Genomic DNA, 23,735 nt, shown 5'->3' on the forward strand with positions numbered 1-23,735 from the left:
CTTGCACAGGTAAATGGAAGGGAGCGCGCAGCAAACTCAGAATAAAAATACACTGATCATTGGTGCAATAAAACATGATTTTTCAACTTGAAGACTTTGACGAGATTGAACATATTTAGTTATAATTGCGCTTGAAAGAGGAAAGAACAATTTAATAGCATTAAATGTAAATGACGTTTTAAATGGAACAGTTTTAAATTTGGGCATAGTAAGTGATTCTTTGCTTCTTACATTTCAATTATGAACTTTGTTTCTTGGAATAAATCTACTCAAGTTTTTTTATAGAAGTGTGTTTATAGATATGTGCCGATAATAATTTTATGAACAAAATTGGCAAGATGAAAATTCCATCTGTTTGACATATTCAGCCAATTTGTTTCTGATATTTTCTGCGATATATGGTCTCCCTTTTTAATACCATATATTAACCTACAACAAGAGTTTTGCAAAAAATTAATAAATAAATAAATATTACATTTATATAAAATCTGACTCCTCAATATCGTCGCAAACTTTTTACAATCGACTCTTTCTATGTGCTTTTAAAGGTACAATCGCATAGTGTTGTATTGCTTTAAAATCTTCTTAAATTGGTGATTAGTTTTGATAATACCTTTTAAATTTAAAACTTGCGTTTATTTTGATAGCAGTTAAAATTTATATTGAACCCTAATTTTGATACAATGTAAAAGAAAATTAATTGCTTGTTGTGAAATTGCAAACCACAATCTTGTTTTATATAATTTTTATTTAATAATCTGTAAAAAATGTTTTTAAGAAATATAAAAAATAAATTAAAATTATCAAAATCGTCATTTAGGCAAAGTTTTCGAACGGGGAAGTTCGTACACTCTCTCACGCTATAATTCCATTAGGAGCAGCAATATCTACCACCGTATCTAGTTTTACGTCATTAAATAAAACTATTACATATTTCTTAGTAAACTTTTTAGACATTTTGATCTTTTTACTTTTAAGTCAAGGCCAAGTCTAGTCTTTTTATTTCTAGTTTATTTTAATGAAGTCAAATATGCATTTCGATATAATACCAAAATAATGCATTCTATCTTTTTTTTGCAATGAATATCCGTGGAGCCATCTGAAAGTCATGCTTTAAATTATAAATTAAGGTCACTTGATCTGAAAAGGAAAACATTTAAATAGGATACATTTTTAATGTAGATAAATGGTTGGTAGAAAAGTTTCAAAATTGGAATAATGCATTAATGATATTAAGATAACAAGATTTCATTTACTATATATGTGTTGCTCTATATACAATATTTAATTTACTACATTTTCTAAGGTACCGCATTCAAGGAAATAACCCGAAAAATATTTGCAACTACATAATCAAAAGCAAATGTTCAGATCTAAGACCTTGCAAGCTTTGTGGTTTGAAAATCCCCGTATTTCTTAACCGTTGCCAAGAAATAAACTAATTTAATCTAGGCCATTTATTTGAAAAAGATCTTTGATATTTGGTGGAGTACGCGTAAGCTTAATTGCATCGATATTTCACTTAAATGCTTTATGTATCGATTGGAATACGTTCAAAGGCTCCCCAGTTAAGAGCCTCGAGGTGAAATTATTAACCGACTTAAATTTAAATCTTGAAGTTAAATATGGCGCAGCTATTTTAATCTTGCTGCTTTGTTTTATTTTCTGTTGCAGTATATGAACATGCAGGTTGTTTTTTTTTTATAAAAGTAAATGAAACGAGAAATTATTTTGAATTAAAAGAATAGGGAATGTAGGTTATTAAGGCATTTTTGTATATTTTTTTTAAAAGGGTCTTTGTGAGATTTAAAATACAGTAATTAAAAGTGTATGTTAAGAAAATCTGCAATAATATGATAAATACTAATATAAAAATATATCTAGCAGCGGCTGTTAATATTTACCCGTCACAAAATAAAATGGAATAAAGTACTAATACCACACGTGTAAAATCATATAAAAAATTACCTGCATTGCATCCGCAATAAATTGGCTTTTTGATTTGTCTCTAAAAATAATTTCATTGGAATATATTGGTTACAATTTATCTTTCCGAAAGGTTCATTTTCGTTACTTGGCTTGAAGCCCAATATCAGAAGACGAGCTATTTATTAGGTGGTAAGTTTTTATTTTGACTATAATTAATAAATAAATACACGTAATTGGTTAGTGTAGTTTGAATCCTTCTAAATTCGAACTAAAATATAATAAAATCTATTATACCTCAAGTAAATTATTATATTATGCACTAATGGTTGTAAGTTATTATAATTTAAATTCTTTGACTCAGATTAAATTATTTAAAGTAAAAGGTATTATTAGATTTGAATTATTATTTCTTCTAAATACGGGAATAAGTCTATTTTCTTATTCTTTTGAATACTGGAGACTAATTACTATTAATTTTTTTATTGCAGTTATAGGGTGAGAAAATTAAATTTTTGAATAAGCTTCTTCTGTCGAAAATCCAAATCCTTAATATCCTCATCAATTTTAAACTTAATTTGATTTGAGCACAGTCAATATGTTTATAAAACGTATTCATTAATTTCATTCTGTACAGTATTCTAATGCCCATATGTAAGTAGAAAAAGAATGGTTATATAAATTTCTAATACAATAATTTGAACACTAGGTTTAATTCTTTAATATAATTAAACAAACCTTGTTAAATATGATTTAAATAATTTAAATAAATTGAATCTTGTAATATGCCTAAATAAAATAAAATTACAAAATATATTAAGTTACAAAATTATTTTCTTCTAAACCAGTTTGCCAGAATTTTCCTACTTATTTTTAAAAATAAATTTATATATATTTTTTTTTTCATTCGTAATATATGTAAATGTATATTCATCCCGACATTAATGCTTTTCTTTCCCTTTCCCGCTCTTTATTCTTTAATGCATTAAATATGTGTATTGTGTATATATGATTGGTTCTAAAAGTTTTGTTTTTACTTTGAAACATTATTTCTTATAGTTGTTATTAGGTATTTTATTAGGCTTAAACAGTTTTTAGCATCACCTGAAGCCTGCATTGACATGAGCTTTAATTTTTTATGTTCTCTTATTTTATATTCTTCATTTTCGGATGTGTGATGATTTCGTAATAGCAAGTAATTGTTTATAAAATACAATTCAATAATTTTCACTGTTTTAGCAATAGAACCCCTTAAAAACGAACTATCCACATTAATTTCCTGGCCATAAACTCAAATCTTCGACTGGTAAATAGCTTATTACTTTAAGAACAATTTTTTTTTAAGAAACCTAAAATAAGAGGTCCTGTAAAATACGCAGAGCTCAAGTTCAAAAAATGAAGCGTCATTTTAAAGAAAAAATAAAGTGACACCTATTTTTCCTTGTAAAAGTTGTGTCATAACAGACCCTCTAAAAAAGAAAACAATATTTGAAAAAAAAGTACAGATCCAATTTTAACGCCGATTTTAGCAATAAAACTGATATTTCTAAACTGAATTAATAAAAAAAAATTAGACAAATAATAAGAATTATTCCTGCACCTAAAAAATTCTTAGTTAGTTACCAACCCCAATTTTCAAGAAAATTTCAGCAATAAAGGCGATCAAAAAAGTAATTGTATTCTCATTTTTTAAGTGCAAAAACTTATCATCTTTACTGCAGCCCTTAAGTATTTATAGGGTCAGGAATCCTGCATAAAATAATCTAATTTTTTTATATTTTATTTGTCTCTAAGAAAAATACATTCTTGAAAATAGCCTTAGAAGAACTTCTAGAACAAAAAGTTATCCTATTAAAACATTTCTAATAATTCAGCTGCTTATAGCGTCAACTTGACTATTAAAATTAGATTTTGTTCTTTAGTACTATTTTCAATTTAATATTTAATTTATGCTACCTCTAAAGCGTTTTTTCTAACTTAAAGATATCCATGAATTTTTTAGGGAGTTAAATTAACCACTAATGTCAAATTTTGTACGTTTTAATACACTATGACTTAATCTAGTCTGCTTAAATTCAATTTGTATTTAATATTTAACCCGATGAAACTTCTGATTAGCACTGCAATTTCTTGCTTGAAAAATTGATTTTTTTTATATGTGGTATAATATGCTCAATTTTAAACAGCAAAACTACTAGACAATTCTAATTGAATCTTTAATTTTAAGGCTCTTAGTAACATAGGATTAAATTAAATAGTATTATTATTTAAGTTTTTTTTTGCTTTGAAATAATTTGCAGTTACCTATTTATCATAAAGAATTTTCAATTAATATCTAAAATTAATTTATTTAAAAAAATATAAAGCATAAAAATTAGAGCGTTATCTATTAAAATTAATAAAAAATATTCTATTAAACTAAGATTGAATATTTGAATTTTATAGAGTAGCCAAAACCTATAATTTGGATATAGGCTGATAAACATAGATATATCCAATAAATTTTTTTAACGAGTTACAATGAACTCGTATGAATTTACATTAAAAAATTAGGTATATAAGAGATAACAATACATATAATAATATATAATTATAGTAATTTATTTTCTCTTTTAAACTAAGTTGAGCAGTACGGAAGGAGTGATAGAAACCTATTTCTACCATATTTGAAAAATTTATTGATGCAGCATTTTGCATATTTTGAATAAAAAAAATTTCCGCGAACTTTTATTGATAGCCTAGACTATTTAAGGAAAAATGGTATGTGAAAAGCTGTTCATAACGTTTCTGTAAAAGTTGCGATAAAAATCACTCAGAATGTTAGCTCGTGCTCTTAGATTCGTTATTTTAAGAACTACTAATTAGGGAAAATATTAAACTTTTCCTCGGTGGGTATATAGACGTATAACCATATATATAGACTTGTAATGAAGAGCTAAACAAAAAGCACAATATGATCACAAATGTTCTTTAGAAATGTTGTTGTGAATTTAAACCTATTTAAATAAACTTTCCTTGTTAATAAGATGTGTCACCCCTTTTGCTAATAGCAGTTTAAAGGTAGCAGTATATCTTTCTCTCGCAACATCTCAGTCTCTTTCTCAATTTAATTATCTTTTAATACCTTTGTTCCCTAGACCATTTTGATGTACGTATTTTATTATGTGCGTAATCTCACCAATATAAATACAATCACTATGTAGGGAGTTCATAATTTTATACAAGGTGTCCCAAATAGCTATATTTAAACTAATAGCACATGCTGTGTTCGGAATAAGCCTTAATTTTCTTCATAAATATATATCGATAAACGCTTTATTTTCAAAATGCAGGGTGTTAAGAAAAACAATGTCTTGGTCATAGTTTTTTTATCATTTTAAATAAATTTTTTATAAAATTTGGTGCACAATTTTAAAATAATAAATGGCATTTTTTAATCTGAAAGATTCTTAAAGAAAAATGGTACACCACTCCTTTTTTTAAAAACAAAAGTTACTTATAAAATCCTTTTTCAATTTGGAGCAAATTTGATTTAATGCCTTTTTTCATACAATGTGAAATTTTCGAGTAAAAAAATAAAAACCATGTATGTTCTTGAAGAAAATTCTTTATTTTCTTTAAAGAAAGAAGAAGCAAGCTGAAGCTCTTTACCCTCAGTCCAGCATCCATGCCCACAAATGTGAGCTTCAGTTAGAATTTTCTCCGAGAATTCTTCTTTATTTCATTAGGAGTGATTAAGGATGATCTAACATCATTACACCTCTATAGAAGTCTAATCAAGGTGACTTATTAACATTTCCAAGTTCTTTAGCTCTTGAAAACTCTTTTCCTTAAATCCCTTTGATCTCTGGGAACTTTCAATAAAAATTTAGTGATCCATAATGAGTCTCATATTTTATATTTTAGTCCTATATCCTCCGATAATTAATTTTTAATTTTATTTTTAATACAAATGATTTAGGCATTTAAGTAAAGCTGAAGATTCCAGCATATCTAAGATGTCTAGAAATACCTCTTAATTCAGCTGACTTGGAGTGAAATTATACTAATTACCACTAAGATATTTAACTATTTTTGCTTTGAAGCACTCTTCCAATGGATGAAATTAATTCATGAATCAATGGTTTTTGATAGTGAATTATAAGTTTCTGTCGCTGGATTATAAGTACGATGCAACTCATCTCCAATAATACTTTCCTTTAGATAGTGTAGATCTTTTGCTAGAAAAATCTTCATTTCAATGTAAACTGACATAAAGCCTGCAGATGATGGTTTTAATTTTTTTGCTAAATAAAAAAAAGGCATGAAATGAAATTTGCTTCAAACTGAATAAGGATTTGAGAAATAATTTTTGTTTTTTAGAAAAAATAGTGCAGTACTTTTTTAATTAAAAAATATTCAATTATACTGATAAACATTTTAAAAAACCTTCAAATAGAATAAACAATATAGATCAAAACGTGCCTTTTGTAATCCCAAAGTCGTGTACCAAATTTTATGAAAATATTTTAGATAACAAATTATGCATTTTTTTCTTAAAATTGTAAAACCTTGTTAAAAACAAAACGTCTCTCTATATACATTCATAATAAAAATAGAGGCTTATTCTGATTACAAAATGCACTGTTTAAACACTGCTAAATACAGCTGCATACTAGTTTTTTTAAAACCAATAGCTTTAGAATTTTGTACTTAGCTTAATTATCAAGAAAATATATTACCACATCAAAAAAAATTATATTGTCAATATTGGTTTATGCTCGTTTTTATTTTGTTGACATTAATTTTTACACTATTTTTTCATTTTTTTCATTTTGTTTTTTCTTAACATCTAATTTTATTTATTATTTTTTGTATTTATTTTTATTATTTGCTATTTTCCTTTTGTTACCTACATATATTTGATATTTATAATTATAGTCAATATGGCCGTTTAAGGTAAAATAAAAATCAATTTAAAAATATCTTATAATGTTTAAAGGTTTGCTTAAAAAAAATATTTATTTAAAAAAATGCATGAGTTGTTTCGTTAAAAAAACATAAATTAGGAATAAAGTTGCTTACAAAGATAAACATTATCATCATCCTTACCATTATGCTTACTTCATATGAGAGTGGTCACTTTCAAATAAGGCATTATTTTTAACATCACTACTCAAAAATGTCCCAAAATGCTTCAAATTATAAAAACGATTAAGTTCGTGTATCATATCCCTTGAAACTTTTTTAACCACACGCAAAAATACTTAATTATATTATATTTGTTATACTTTGTGATAGTTTTCCTTTTTTTCCTAACTTACTGGTTCTAAAATGTAGATCATTGGTTAAAATACCTTTCATAACAAACATTGTATATGTATTATACGTGCTTTTATATATAATTTTATATTTTATTTATTAAATTTTAAGAATTAATTATTTTTTAAACTGTAAAAAGGTACTTAAGTATAGAAGTATTTCTTTGTATTAGGTATGTTCTAACTAGAATCTACTTAGATATATCCATAAATTTATCCATAGATTTTAAGCATGTGTCTATTTATAATGTTAATATTATATAAGCTGCTGACATATAAAGTCCGAATAGATACACAACTATATTCTATTAAAAATGTGACTTTCATTATTTTCCTTAAATAAAGTTTTCTTCGTTGTTAAGTCTTAAAACACTTTTAGAATTATACGTATGTAATCTTTTCAGGACGAATTTCGCCCGGCACAATAAAAGGCCAAGCAACAGTTATGGACGTCTTCCAAGAAAAGGAAAATCCTCTGCCAACAGGTCCGTATAAAATGCTTTATTTGACCTTTTTTAGGTTAAGCTTTAAAACGTGTAAAAAGGCTATTTTCTGCGATATTATAAAACAAATAATATTTTATAGGATATATCAAAACTTTTATAAGTCAATTTTCAAACAGTAAACTCATAAACCTGATCCCACACTTTTATTGTCCCATCGGTCCTAAAATTTTCTATCCCTTTGTTTACTAAATTATCATTTCTACGTACATTAAAAATGCATTATCTCTCATTGGATATAAAGTTATTGAAGAGTTACGGTGGCGCGCAGTAATAAAGGACACCCTTAAGTTATTAATGGACGTATCGACTGTCCCACTCTTCGAAACTTTCCCAAGTAATGACAATTAAATGACAGTGATATGGAAATAGGGTTAGATAGTAAATCCTTCAGATATTTTAATATTGGTTGTAATATTTATGTTGTAATAAATTCGGTTTGTCTATAGGATAAGGTTAAATATTACTATTAATAAAATGTTAACCAATTTTTTGATGATCGAATGTGTCGCTTTTGTTCACCTTATTTCTAAATAAAGACTTGTATTCCCAGAAATAGTTCGTAGCTGCTTCATTATTTATTAGAAATTGAGTAAACTGACATATTGATTTTATTAGGGGAATTTTATTAATGTCTATATAATACAATTCTAATCTTCAGCTATTCTCTTTTAGGCTTCCATTCATTTCAAATTATCAAATCAATATTTATTTTTTTAATTAGTTATTAGATAAAAATCATATAAGTTTAAGAAATATCGGAAATAAAAAAATGGTTCTTATATATGTGAATACCTTATATGAACCTCTTTATATATAAATTTTTTTAAACGATAATTAAATAAAAACAGTCGAAATATTAAATGATAAAGACGAACAAAAATAAATAATATGAATATTAAATTATCGAACATGATAACTAGTCGTAAAATAAGCTTAAATCAAGCATGCTTAAGATAAACTTCAATCAAGTTAGATCAAGAGCTGTTTGACTAGAAAAACTCAGTTACTTTAATAATTCATTTTGAATCTAAAAAGGTCGAGGTCCTACATAATTTTATTTCAAAAAAGAAATAGTATACAAATAGAACTTAATTGAATGTATATACTAAATCAAACTAAACTAATGAAAGAAGAAAAACAAGAAAAAATATACTTAAGATAAAAAATAATAGTATAACAAAAAGACTTAATTTAAAAAATTTGAAATATTATCTATAATATATTATTTATTTTTATATTTTTTATCCAGTTAGGTTAGTTAGATCAAAGGATTTCCTAACCCATTTTTTCAATCGGTAATTATATGATAGGGTTGGAAATGTAAAAAGTTAACTTTTTTGTAATACTTTATCGATTATTGGTATGGTAGGTATTATTAGTTGTGAAGCTAATAAAACATTTGGTAACTTAAAATTGAGTATGATGACAGCTTTATTACAAAGCTGAAAAATTTGCATTAACTCTGCTTCCAGAAATAAATCTTCTACCATTTGTTTTTGAATTAAATATTTTGTAAAAATGCCTAACGCTGCACTTCATGCATATCACATAAGTTAGGATAGACTCGGCTAGGGTCTTATATACTTTTATGATAGTATTTTTTGCTTGACAATTTTTTAAGATCTAAAATTTGTAAATGATATTTCTCAATTTCTCATAAATGTAATTACTATAAGGTTCCCACTTTAGGTATTTGCCAAAAAAAAATACTCCCAAGTATTTAATTTTATCAACGACCTTAATGGTCTGGCAATCAACTTGTTGTGGTCATTCATGTATATTTATGTAATTATATTTAAGTTGAAATTTCTGGTGAGGTGGCTTCAGTTATTTTAAAGGACATAAAGTGGACCTTCTCAATATCCATAGCAGACTTACATCAAACCAACTTTTAATTTTGGCATGATTTCTCCTGCCAACATTTTGTCTCTAAGGCTCTCACAAGCAATAATGGCAGTATAATCCACTTGGCATATAATATAATGGCCTTTTTGAGATTTGAAAATAAAAAGTCACTCAAAGATTCATTTATTTTAATTTTCTGGTAGCGATCCTCTAAATAAAATTAAAATAGCTTATAGGGAAGACCTTTCATTCTCTTTTTTGGCCTTAACCAGTTCAATAAAACCAACTATACACTTTTTTTATTGTTAAAACTATTAATAATTATTATATAATATTTTGATTAGACTGTTTACTTAGTAAGTCTTTACCACAATTTCCTTTATTAAATGATAATAACCTAATTTTTCCTAAATAATTACGTAACCTCAACTTAATTGCATGCAATGCAAATGCATTTTTTCAACATAAATAACGTAAGGTTAAGCTTAGTAACCCCGATATTGCTTTGAAGGATATTTTATTGTGGTAATCTCACCAAATGCAATTTTTCATAGGACATTCAAGTCCCATGGTATATGATTACCAAATCAATACTACTCTTGTAAGTATGCGAATACTATAAGGGATTTGGTGACATTCTTCTCTTTGGATATTACCTGCAAATTCTTAAAAAAGGATTCATTAAGTCTTATACATATATATCATTTTTATTAACCTCAGAGTGGCTAGTAGAGGACTCTCACAAGGTTCTTTTCTGGCTTCCCCTATTTTCAATCTATATACGAACTCATCAAAAGCAGCCCTATAAAAAGATGTAAGATTGTTTAAATATACTGACGACATGGAATTATAAGCAATAGGTTCTAACTCAGAAAATCTACATTTTGCTTAATCAGTGGCTCAGAAATTATGATATGACGCTCTCTACAGTAAAGTCATTAGCAATAATGTTAGGCAGTCGCAGAAGAAACCACTTATTCACCCCTCTACTAATACATAGAGAACAAATACCATGGAGCAACTTCGTTAAATTCCTGGGCGCGATATTGAACCAGAATATGATATGAAAAGAGCACAATACTTATACATGCCTGAAAGCCGAGAAGGGTATTAATATAATAGGATGCTTGGCAGGAACTAGATCCAAGAAGTATGGTAACTTTATACAAATCCATTATCAGATCACATCTGGATAGGGAAGAATGTGGCTTGTATCTACTATAATCCGTAAAACGATGGCGCATGACAACATTTATACAAGACCTATATGTTTCGTACGACCCCATTTCTGGAGAAACTGCTTCTCATTGGTGAAGGGATTCTACTTGGCTAATGTATACAACAAGGAACCAAACCACATAAGAATCCTACCATCATTTCTTCAAAAGCCCTGTCATCAAATGAAACACAGGTTCCATAAGACTCAGAAAGCAAGCTAACAACAACAGAGAATTCATCCACGAGGCCAGAGCAAAATAGGGCACAACCCCAATATTTGTAATTTGTATATATAGATGAATCTATTAGTGTCGATGGCTCTACCGGGATAAGAGTTTTTACTAGGGCAATTGGCACTACACGAGAAAGAATACCCAAAAATCAATCTATATGCTCTACCGAAGTATGGGACATCAACAGGGAGATGAACATGTCCCATATGTCCAAAAAGCCTAAACTCCAGGAGTGCTTTGCAGAAAATAAGCGGAGAAAAATAGACGGTAAGAGTGAAAACCTAGTACTGGGAGTTAGAGGCAGAACAGCGGACAGCCCACAAATAAAACTAGGATCGATTCCCAGCCATACAAGGATCTATGGAAATGAACAGCCAGAATAAGCAACTACATATCAACCACATTCAAGTCGACAAGACTTTCTTTCCAACATATAACAATTATTACTGGGCCAGTGAAGAACTCAATTCTAGGATGAAGGAAAATCAAAGGCAATTAGGTATATGCAAGCAGTAAAAAAACCCACTAAAGGAATCCTGGTTTAAGAAGAGCCAATTCAATAGAAGGGAAATAATAACAATTAACTGGCTCAGATCAAGTCACTGTTCTCCACTAGTACATCTCTTTAGGATTGGGGTAAAACAGGAATAGATGATGTGTTATCCAGAGCAGATTCTAACGATATATTTACTTTAAGGTCTTTCATAATTATATATACTATATCAGTTCAGCTGTTGGTACAACTCTGAATCTCAATATAAGGTCTACACGTTATAATCATTATGATTTTATTCTGCTTACGAAAATTATAAATATTTAGCACATGTGTGCTAAATAATTTATAAATGTGAGATTCCATAGTCCCTTGCATCGAATAATTATATAAGAAGCTTAGGAGAAATACTCTTTTAAAAAAATCTTTCAAAAATTTTAGTCAAATTCGGTTGAATTTTGAGACTTTGACTACCTTTATTTTATAAACTTATAATGGTTTGTCTTATTATACAGGGTGTCTCACGACGAATAGACGCGATCGATATCTCGGAAACTAATTTTTCAAAAATTTTGAAAATTTGGCAACATGGCACAGTCAATGGGGGCTACACAACTAAAATATTTTGACAGTTGTGACATTTCCGGTTATACCGGAAGTAGGTGTCAACTTCGTTATTTTAAATGGAACAGCCTGTATATTTTTACATTTTTGGCTTTTACGTGAAATTCTAAGTATATTTTGTGTATAATGTCCTATACCTAAGTGTAACCGTTTTTGACATATTTTTAATTTCATGTGAAAAACTATGTTTATAAGCCCTAACATAATTACCGATTACTCCCTTTTAGTAGCCTTTATTTATTGGTTAGTTTTGGTTTTATTTTAAAGGAAGGACCACTTTAAAAGACTATTTTAATATTTGGCTAAAAAAAAGATACAGGGGGGTCAAAAACTAGCATTAAAAATTAAAATGAAAAAATCAATAAAAGTCAATTTTTTTAAATGGAAACCCCCTATTTTTATAATTTTTTCATAAAGATAATTAAAAATAAGGTTAAGTTTGTATAAGGTTATCTAGTCCAAAAATTGATAGTTTCCGAAATATTGGCAGTTTAAATTTGGCCTAATATTAAAAGCCGTATAGTAACACGGCTCAAGGATTGTTGATTAGTTGGGCATGACGGTTGTCATAGTAACCGCTAGAAGCGGCAGTAAGATAATGGATTATAACAGCAATGTACACTTTTTAATTAAATTACGAAGAAAACTTAAATAGCAAGTAACTTACAAATTTAATGCATATAATACATTGTCTTTCTGCCGCTTCTAGCGGTTACTATGACAACCGTCATGCCCAACTAATCAACAATCCTTGAGCCGTGTTACTATACGGCTTTTAATATTAGACCAAATTTAAACTGCCAATATTTCGGAAACTATCAATTTTTGGACTAGATAACCTTATACAAACATAACCCTATTTTTAATTATCTTTATGAAAAAATTATAAAAATAGGGGGTTTCCATATAAAAAAATTGACTTTTAATGATTTTTTAATTTTAATTTTAATGCTAGTTTTTGACCCCCCTGTATCTTTTTTTTAGCCAAATATTAAAATATCTTTTAAAGTGGTCCTTCCTTTAAAATAAAATCAAAACTAACCAATAAATAAAGGCTACTAAAAGGGAGTAATCGGTAATTATGTTAGGGCTTATAAACATAGTTTTTCACATGAAATTAAAAATATGTCAAAAACGGTTACACTTAGGTATAGGACATAATACACAAAATATACTTAGAATTTCACGTAAAAGCCAAAAATGTAAAAATATACAGGATGTTCCATTTAAAATAACGAAGTTGACACCTACTTCCGGTATAACCGGAAACGTCACAACTGTCAAAATATTTTAGTTGTGTAGCCCCCATCGACTGTGCCATGTTGCCAAATTTTCAAAATTTTTGAAAAATTAGTTTCCGAGATATCGATCGCGTCTATTCGTCGTGAGACACCCTGTATAGCGTTAACAATTGATATGGCTAAAATCATCTTAAACTAAAACTCTTTTTTGCTTCTTTATTAGCATTTGTAAGGTTTGTTGGAAATTTAATTTACCTTTAGTAGAAATTAACAAAAAATTATACTTATTATTTGTTACTTTTTTTTTACAAATCTTACATCCAATATTAGTATCATTAAGGAGAGTATTCATAGATATAAGAAATATATTATTATTAAATTAGAAAATAGAATTCGTGTCTATTAATATTCTATTATAAAGTAAATAAATCTAAATGATGATGCCTTTATATGCATAAATACTATGTCACTAAAGCAACAGTGTTACAAATTCAATTTATCAAATAATAACCGTGGCAAACTTCCGGACAGCAGCTTTTCCACTAAATCACTCGAAAGTAAATTTCTCTGGAAAGGCAAAATATAAATTTCTGTAGTGAGAAAACAAAAACGCAGAAGATCTGCGAGAAATCCTTTCGAGTGCCCTCTTTTGTGAGGAACCCTAAACATAACTCAAAACTTGGAGTATCAAGCTTAACTATTGTTTATTGTTTCCAGAGTGTCTACCACCCGCCTGGCGCGCTAAAGCTGTTATTATATAAGTGTTAAGCTCACATCTATCTTGTTTCTGAACTGCTTTATCTTTTAAAGACCCTAAATAATTTAAATTTAAATGGAAATAATTTCCTTACCAGCGATGATGAGTAAACAGGCGTGTCCAAACATGCGGCAGCAAGATGTCGATAATTTCTTTGTTTTTTAATTACTAATCTCATCTTAGTTTACACAGTTTAAGCCAAATATTTTTTGTGGGTCACAAAAGTCATAATAAAAAGAAAAATTGCATAACAAAATTTAATATTATATGATACCAGCACCAAAAAGTTTAGGAATTCCTAATTATTAGCATATAGTATCTTGGCATACCGCAGTTAAAAGAAATAAACTAAGAAAATGCATGCATTATAATATATTTTGTTATTGACTCGTGTCATCTAGTTCTCATCGAAATGATTTAAATTAAAATCTATGCATAACTTAATAAGATATGACTACAATTTGATTTAAGTTATTCTTTTCAGTTATTGAGTAAGTATTCATAATATCTGTACATTTAAGATAGGATCTAGTAGCAACAGTGTCTAGCTTCTTGATAATTATGTGTGGTATGTAAGAAACTTTCACTCTCTTAGAAACAAAACTACTATTAATTTTTATACTAAATTTACTATAGCAATTTATTTTTATCTCCCAAGTTTTCGACTGTAATAGAATTCTTTTTTCTTCAATTATATTGGTCATATATTTAAAAATATTCACTACAATTCTTTTAATCTTCTCAAAAAAATAAAATTGTTGCTTTATATACTTGATTTTAAATCATTTTAAAAGGAAAAAATTTAGCGGTGTAGATCTTAAATCTTACTTCTATTTTGTGGGCTCCTCTTAGCAATTCAAAAAAACTGCTTTAGGTTTAATTTTATATTACGAATATTATAATATTTTCAAACAAATACGATTATGTTTTTTATTTCAGTATACTAATATAAAGATAAAATATGATTTAAACATGAAACTCATCTATGAGCTCGAAGATCTTCATTTAAAAAAATATTGTTATTCTACGAGAACTTCTTTGATAATATGCAAGTTTCGCATGTTTTAGTGGTAACAAATTTTTTATAAATAATTCTTAAAAACGAAAAACAAAAGAAATTCCATCAAACTATTTGTAAATATATTTTAAAAGTGCTGGGCAACCCCACACTTAAATATTGTAAACAATAAGGTAGTTTTAGACTATCTTAGTGAAAAGAACTTCAAGATTCTATTAGAGATATTAAGGAACATCTTTAATGTATCCTTGAGCTATCACCACTCATTGTCAAAGAATTTCTAGACTGAAATGTCTGTTTAAAAATTTAACTATCTAACTAAGCTACCTGCAAAAACGATGCATCTTATTTGTACTGTGAAATCGAAAAACGCATGGTCGCTTTTAAGCTTTAACATGTCCATCAAATGCTTTAAAAGATTGCCTAAACTAGTCAGTAAATATCGCGTTACAGGGTTGTTTTCTCGTTTAATTATAATTTTTTTTGCAAATAAGCATCCGGATCTATACGATAATACTCTAATCATCCTTCTTTCATTTAACGTATTTCCACTAACTGATTTTGGGGCCTTTGACCAGTACTCTATTGGTCCCACATTTATGTCTAATTCAGGTCGTATTTTAACAGCATATGGACATAAGCATCTTTTTTTTATCAGTCGCTGCTATCTATTATTGCTCAAAGGTTATATTGTATTATGTATTATATTTTGTCAATCTATTAACTAATTATTTTTAGTTCTATAATATCTTAAATATTATAAATAGAGTTACAGCAAATCGGTAATATTCTCCGTAAGAGACACTCTATCCCTTATTATTTATAAAAGAAATAAAATTAAATATTAATTCAACAGAACTTGTAAATTAATTTGAATATTACGTTTAATTATGCTTATATTTACTTGCTTATATATACTTATTTTACAATATATCCTATTCCATGTTTGTACAACCTGGAATAGTTTTATTCAGTAATAGTCTAAAAGTCTTATATCTCATGTGGTCCAAAATTTGACACTTTTAAAATTCTTCCAAAAAGATTAAGCAAATAGTAATAACTTTGTTCGTTAATATAAAAATTGCTAATGAATTGATAGTTAATCCTGCCAGTTGGCTAGCTAGAGTTTTGAGCGATTACCATTAGTTTTATAAAATTTATTAAGGTATACTTGCTTTAGAGGTGAGAGTATCATTTTTCCTAATTAAAATGTTACCAATTATGTCTGCCTGAACTGCATAAAATTATCTCCTCCATAAAGAACACTTATCTTTAAAATTACATTTTAAATAGGGGTATTTTAGGTGACTATACTACAGGAAGTTAATAGCCTTATTTAATTTGGAACGCTTCATGAGAACATCATATCACTTATTCATGATATTATCGAATTTATGGTTATAGTAAGACTCGCTATGGTAAGAAGTGTCGTTATTGTAGAAATATTTTTAGAACATTTAGGTTCATCAAAAGCGAATAGCTGAATTGGGAACATAGGTTCGACAAACCGTCTGTCTTCACCAAGTCTTTCATCTGTCCTAATAACCCTCATTTTTTTTAATAAGTCATCATTTTCATACTTTCAAAATATTACATGTTTTTTCAACAATAAATTCCTGACGTGCAAAAAATGTCCATTTAAATTATGCACAAATGATAAAAATGTCTAAGCAATCCTTTAACATTAATAATTTTTTCTCCTAGCTTGCTGCCATTTTAAGAACAAATTATTGATTCAAGAAAAGAAGACTCTTATTTTGTATGCAATAACCTTTAAATATAGCATTGAGGCTTTTTTAAAAATTTTTAAGACTAATATCTAATATGAACGATATTCTTTTAGGTTTTTGGCTATAAAATTATTTCTAAAACTATTCAAAGTGTAAAAAAGTTACAAAATTGTTTATCGAAATTTAAGCTAAAGAATAATATTACCTAAATAGACATTGTAACTTGTATGACTTAAGTCCAAATATGGATAATGACAATTATAATTTTTTAATATAAAATGCGTATTATATTAATAAAATACCTCTTTAAGTTTTAATTGTAAAGTACCTAAAACGTTATTTTACCACCTAGTTATATATCTCCGGGCGATATTATTCTAAACTTTTTAGGTCATATCTTCTATTAGATGAAACTTACATGTTCAGTGAGTTATAGTTCATTTTTTTATAACCCTTTTCTTCTTATCGGAAACAATTATAAAAAAAAATTCTTAATGATCCTAATTTAAAGAATCTCTGAACTATAAATCACAAGTTTAACTAACCCAAAAAATCGTAAGAAACTTTTCATCTTAAGGTTAGCTCGTGTGTATCATTAGAGGATTATTATGGGTAGTATCGTTTTACCGAGCAGAATTTCTGCACCGGACGGGTCTCTTAAAAGTTATAAAGTAACGGGCAGAAAGCGTTTTTCTCATTGGATTAAAAAAGTTGCTTAATACTTAAGAAGGTAGTTTTAATGATAAGTAATTGCTTGGACTATTTGCTTAAAGGTAGCAGATAGCGTGTGTTGTAATTTATATATTAAGTTTGCAATTTTATTAGTTGGTTAGCTCTAGGCTCGATTTAAGGTTTTTGTTTAATCTATTCGAGAATTAAGAATGGGATCTTCAAAATATAAACAAATTTATAAATGTGCTATTTTTTTCTTAAAAGAATTAAATAAATATCCTAGTAGTGTTGTCTTTAGACTTTCCTCATTAATTATAATTATAATATATAATGAACTATTACTGATATCGTATATTATATAATGTCGTCTAAGTATACAATAGAAAAAAATATAGTTTCAGTTAAATTTTTTGATTTTTTGTAGAGCCTGAATTAAAAAAATATATTTTCTCCCACCAAACAAAACATTAAAAAAATCAAAAATATCAAATTACTTTTTACGTACTAGTGCATAAAAAGATTTTTTTAGACACTAGTGCGTAGAAAGTAATACACACCCTGGAAAGTGTGTATAGTGAGCACTTTACGCACGGTAGTAGAAAAAAAAAATACACTGTAAATAATTATGTATATAATATCACCAGCCAAATTGTTAGGACAATTTTGGCTTGGCAGTTATTATTTGTATTGATTTGTATTGATAAAACGAATATATAAATAATAATAATAAAAATAATATTCGAACTTTTGGTGTAATAGTAAAATCACAAAATACTTGTTCTACTAATCAAAAATTTTTCTATCGATCACGACAAGTTTTAATCTGAAGATGGTCATCATTAGCGAAACACATGTCGAGAATAAAATAGGAGTTTTGATTACAGAGTTTTGGTTAGTGGTAAAACTGTTTTTGTGAGTTCAATAATAATGAAGATAGAGCATTAGGTTGTAAACCACGAGACATTTGTAAATTGGTACCACCCGTTAAATAAATATCAATGAGGATCAGAACAGAGCCAACTTCAAAATGAACGGGTTCCCATACATTTTAATCTAAATATTAAAAACCTTTTCATCTTTGTGATGAAGAAACAATATGTCTAAATGCTAATGCATTTAAAAAAAAATGTCCTGACCTGATTCATAATTTCGTCAAAAGTATAATTTGTGTTAATTGTCGTAATAAAGTAGTAACCCTGGATGCATAACAGTTTTGTGAAATTCGTTTCCTACAGTTTCCGTAGACATTTGCCTTACTGTAACAATAATATATTAATCGCCTTTGTTGCGCAACTTTGTTGTACCATTTTTAGTGTCTCTCCGATGGATAACAATAGAAAAAGCTCATAAACCGAGCCAAAACCGGGCAAACCCTGGTGGTATTACCTGAACTTCGTAAAAAGGATTAATTTTCCAATGCCAACTATGGAAATGGCATACATTATTGGAAGGTCACCCTATTATCCCCTTTGCATAAGATTTTATTACTCTCTTCCTATTTGGAATTGACTATAGCCGTGATATAAATATATAATTACTCAGTAGGTATTCAACACAGAGTAAAATTACAACGTTTGCCTTAGAACAATCGTTTTATCATTATTTACTAACATGAGCTTCACATTAAATACTAAACTTGGGAGATATTCAATGAGTAGAATTGCAATAGTTGCATGTCAAAGGGCTATTCTTTTAGGCAGCCTGACTCTGGGAGTAAATGATTATTTCTGTTTCTATGCCTTCTTTAACTTCTTCCCTTGCTATCTCCAGAATAGCCGACATCTCTGATTAAAAGACTGTCGATCATTTTCCAAGCGATAAAACTTGTTCTCGATCGGTATCGCTCCGATACACTCCAGAGCTTGATAGCCCTGTGAGAGCAAATCTTGAACTGTGTTTGTACTATATTTACAAATCCTTGCGAGACTCAGCTTATGTCTGTGTTTTTGATAGGCCATTTTATCCTGTTTCCTACATCGACCTTAAAGAAACCGTTTCGCCAGACAGTATCTTTTTGTTTTGCACTGAGAGGCAAGAGAACTGGCATTTCCATCTCCACCAGTTCGGTGATGGATGTATGCTTTGCTATATGGCGCATCTTTCTGAATCTACAGTGCAAGTTCGGGCAAACCTACAAAAATATTTGGCCCTGCACCAGGTGTGGTTCTCGTCGCATCTGTAATACCGAGACCGGCCAGCCTTTTTAGACTAGCCAGTTTTTGAGAATTTTAGGCCTTGTTTGCTGCCCTCCACCAGACCACCGAACCGTAAGTTACTCTTGTTTGATCACAGCAGTATAAAGCCAGTAAGGATGTTGGCCTCTTTGCCCCGCTTCCTACCAACCACTTTTTGAACTTGCATAGAATCGCAATTTCATTATGTACTGCCTTAGTGACGTGTTTACTTCACGTTAGCTTGTTAGCGTCCAAGTACACGCTGAAGTAATTGATCTCTTGCTTAATTTGCAAAGGTTTCTGATACATTAATGGCGACCTTAGTTTTGCAATATTTCTCATTTTTGTAAAAAGTGTGAGCTCTGTTTTCACGCACAAAATCTGGATAATCATCTCAATAAATTCTCCTGTAACTATAAATAGTCCATCGTCTGCTCAAGCCTGCACCTTAAACCCTTCCTTCTCCAGCTGCCTTACGGGACCATCCATGACCCCAATGATCCCATATCCCGGTGATCTCCCAGATGTGAGCTGTCAGTCCGCCCTCGTAGCGCTAATCAGACCCAACCGACCAATGAAGCCAGTATATTCCTAGCCTGTGTTGATTCCTGTGGTGTGGATTTGTCTTCAGAATTACCTCAGTTAAATGTTTTTCAATCATCCTCTTTTAGGTTTTTATTAGAAAGGACGCTAAACTGATGGGCCTATAAGACTTGACCAGGTTGTAGTTTTTTTATTCTCTTTGAGGATAAGAAATACGTTCTCTGTTCTCCGTGTCTTTGGTATGTACATATGTATGTACATCCCTTTGCAAAAAAATCCTTGAGTTGAGAAAGGATTATGTCTGACTCAGTTGCGTTATATGGACAAAATTCATTCACTGTCCATTTGATATCGCTGTAGATCAATAATAGTCCATTCCATCAATTTCCTGATAGTTCTTGACTGGATCCGTAACCGCATCGCTCTCTCCTGGGAAGGCACGAATCACGAGAAAATGGTAATGTCTTCTCTTAAATGCTTGTCCAGCTGTCTCCTATATTTAAATAGCCTTTGTAATCAGATAAATATAAACAGGTTTATTTGAAACCATAGCAAATATAAGAACGACACAAATATACATTTTAGTTTTAAATCTCTATCTTATGTCTTTCTCTATCTCTCTATCTTATAAAAAAAATTAATGTGAATTTAGTGAATGTAGAATGAAATTAAGGTTTTGCTTATCAAAATTATATTAAACATATTTAAGCAAAAAAAAGGGAATTTAGTCATTTTAAATTTATTAAAGTAATTCATAGGTTGATTAATTGATTGAATTTAGAACTCGTAAAAAAATATAATATTAAAGGATATTATACAATGTTTCTTCCTTTAATTTGTATTATATTCGACACAAAATACGGCCCAAAGACCACAGGAGCTATAATGCATTATAGGCTATCAGAGCTATGTTATTGAAGAATAATGGACATACTAGGATTTTTTGTTAAATAATTTTGAATAAAGGTACTCTTAGCTTTTTTGTTAACCTTATAGAATTTTGTTAGCTTATGTTAATAGGCTTTCATATTTAATTTATTGATATAAGATAAATAAAAAAATAGCCGTATTTTGGTCAAAATTAAATTTAGACCTATACTATCTTACCCAATTTATAACGATTTTTTCAATTTAATTTTTATCCTAATTTTACTTACAATTAAAATGTTAAGGTATATCTGTATATAATGGTAATATTTTGTCTCTATATTGATATGATAATGTATCTATGTTACCAAAAAATAAATTAAGAAATAATTTAAATTAATTTCATCACTTACGTTTCAATAATTTACTTGATTATTCCGTCGTTTTATATATTTTTGGTGCAATAACTTAATGTCATTTATTTTTTTTGAATTTTAAAATTCTTTTCATTTATAAATCTATTAAGTATAGGCCACGTACGCTTAAATTATGCATAAGTAATTAAAATAATTTACTTTGTGTATCAAATTTTCAAATTTTCATGTTTAGACAAAAATATTGTAATAGCAGTTGCAATTTTAAGGTAAAATATAAATTTTACTTTAAAAAACGATCAAAAATATAAAAATAACCTTATCTTCTAAGAAAGTTTTAATTTAGTATTAAAAGCTATTTCTAATATTTTTTCAAATGAAAACCATTACTTAGCATTTTTATAAAAATAATTTATTAAATAACCAAATTGAAGCAAAAAATTAAGATTATAAAATGAAGCTATTAAACTATAATATTTTATGCCATATTTACCACTATTACTACTAAACACTAATTTCATTCTACATACCACTGGCTGATTTTTATGTATTTAATATTTTAACTTACACCTAAATAAACGGTCAAAGCGCTAATATATATTAAAGCTTTATTTATTAAGTAGTATTTTTTTAAAAGATAATTAGCTAAAATACTTACTAAAAAAAAGCATTGTAAAACCTTTTTAACAAGTCTAATGCAGTCGAACATAAAAAAAACAAAAAATCTCATAAAAGCTAACGGTATTTATCTCCATATTTCACGGAAACAAAACAAAGATCTTCCATTCAAGCTGCTGCGCGTTTCTCTGAAAGCCAAAAACTTCATTAATGGCCCATAATAAGCGTATAATTTTTCATCTTTTGTGATGTAATCTTAGCGATTATGATCCTTAAAGGGCAAAAGCAGAATCCATAAAACTTATTACCAACAGACATTAAAGCTAACAAGTCTCACCCACTAACTTCTCAGCTATAATTTTGATTTTAACTGTGAAATATTAGAGGTTGGTATAACACCTAAAGATCTTGTAATTAAATTCGTATTTTTTTAGGTAGGGTTTTAACTTTGCAAAAGATATTCTCTCATATGTTATTAATTAGTTAAATCTAAACAAATAAAGTCATTTGCTTAAATTTAAAAGGGTTGCTGATGGCTGGACAGGGCCAAATATAGATTTTTAAAGGGGGTTTGTTAATTTAAATGTAAAGCTCGACTTTGATGTTAAAAGCCTATGGAACTGTATTTTTTATAACTTGTTTTCCTTTTAAAGCAAACAGTAAACATTTTATACATTAGAAAGCTCACAAACATACTTGTATGACCTTTTTAAATTTTTAAAAGAGCATCAGGATCTCGTGAAAAAATAACGTTAACTTAATTGTAAATTTCAACAAAATGATTATTAAAAAAACGAAGCACTAACCTTGTTAACTGAAAATGATAAATGTCGTGATTTAATGTCGTTTGAAGGAATAAATCAAAGTGTACATCCGTAGTCACCCGTAGGTTTCCCGGAAATGTAGAACGTACACTCTTTGCATTTAATCTGATGTTTTGGATTATTGCCACTGTAGTCGAATATTTACTTTTGTCGACAAAATGTTGAGTTTTGAGGTCGTGAAAAGAGCAATATAAAAGTTAAGATTTAAGCCACTACTATATACAGTAGTCAGAAAAAAAAATGCTCTGCGGCGGTACAATCAATTCTAAAAACTATATTAAGCTTAATTTACAAATATACCAAAACTGCTGCATATAAAAATTTTAAGAGTGCGAGATAACGAGAACTGTGATCCAGCTTCGCTGATGGTCGCATGACGTAACACCTCCCTCCTGAGAAGATGGCCATGGGGTTGCTCGTGGTCTCCTTGTCACCTGAGTAGCTTCGCAGTTTCCATGTTGATGGGTGTCAATGAAACAAAGAGCTCTGCGTCAATGGGGCATTATTACTCAAAATAGCGAGTTGATGCTTTTATGAGCTTGATTGTATGAACTCACAATAACAAAAACTCGTTATTATTATTTTGGATTGAGAATAATGGATATGTTTCACAATTCACAATTAAATAAGGAGATTCGAAATCTAAATTACATTTATTAATACTAAGAAAATCTAATCCTAAAATACCATCAAAAGGAGAATTTATGTCACATATGTAAAATTTTTGAAGTTTTGAAAACATAGAAAAATGTATGCTATGAGAAATTGTAGT

At 28.6% G+C, this 23,735-nt stretch overlaps 1 protein-coding gene across 2 annotated transcripts in view; it reads left to right on the forward strand.

Annotated features, from left to right (window-relative positions):
* LOC126740224 (heterogeneous nuclear ribonucleoprotein C-like 2) overlaps positions 1-23,735 on the forward strand; it is a 446,026-nt gene that overhangs the window by 234,620 nt on the left and 187,671 nt on the right. For both annotated transcript variants that reach the window (XM_050446161.1, XM_050446160.1), the window contains exon 3: positions 7,631-7,711. In XM_050446161.1, the coding sequence (XP_050302118.1) occupies positions 7,672-7,711 (40 nt within the window). In that variant the 5' untranslated portion in view covers positions 7,631-7,671. The remainder of the gene's footprint in view (positions 1-7,630; positions 7,712-23,735) is intronic.

Source organism: Anthonomus grandis, chromosome 9 (genome assembly GCF_022605725.1).
Source record: "Anthonomus grandis grandis chromosome 9, icAntGran1.3, whole genome shotgun sequence".
NCBI classification, from domain to species: domain Eukaryota; kingdom Metazoa; phylum Arthropoda; class Insecta; order Coleoptera; family Curculionidae; genus Anthonomus; species Anthonomus grandis.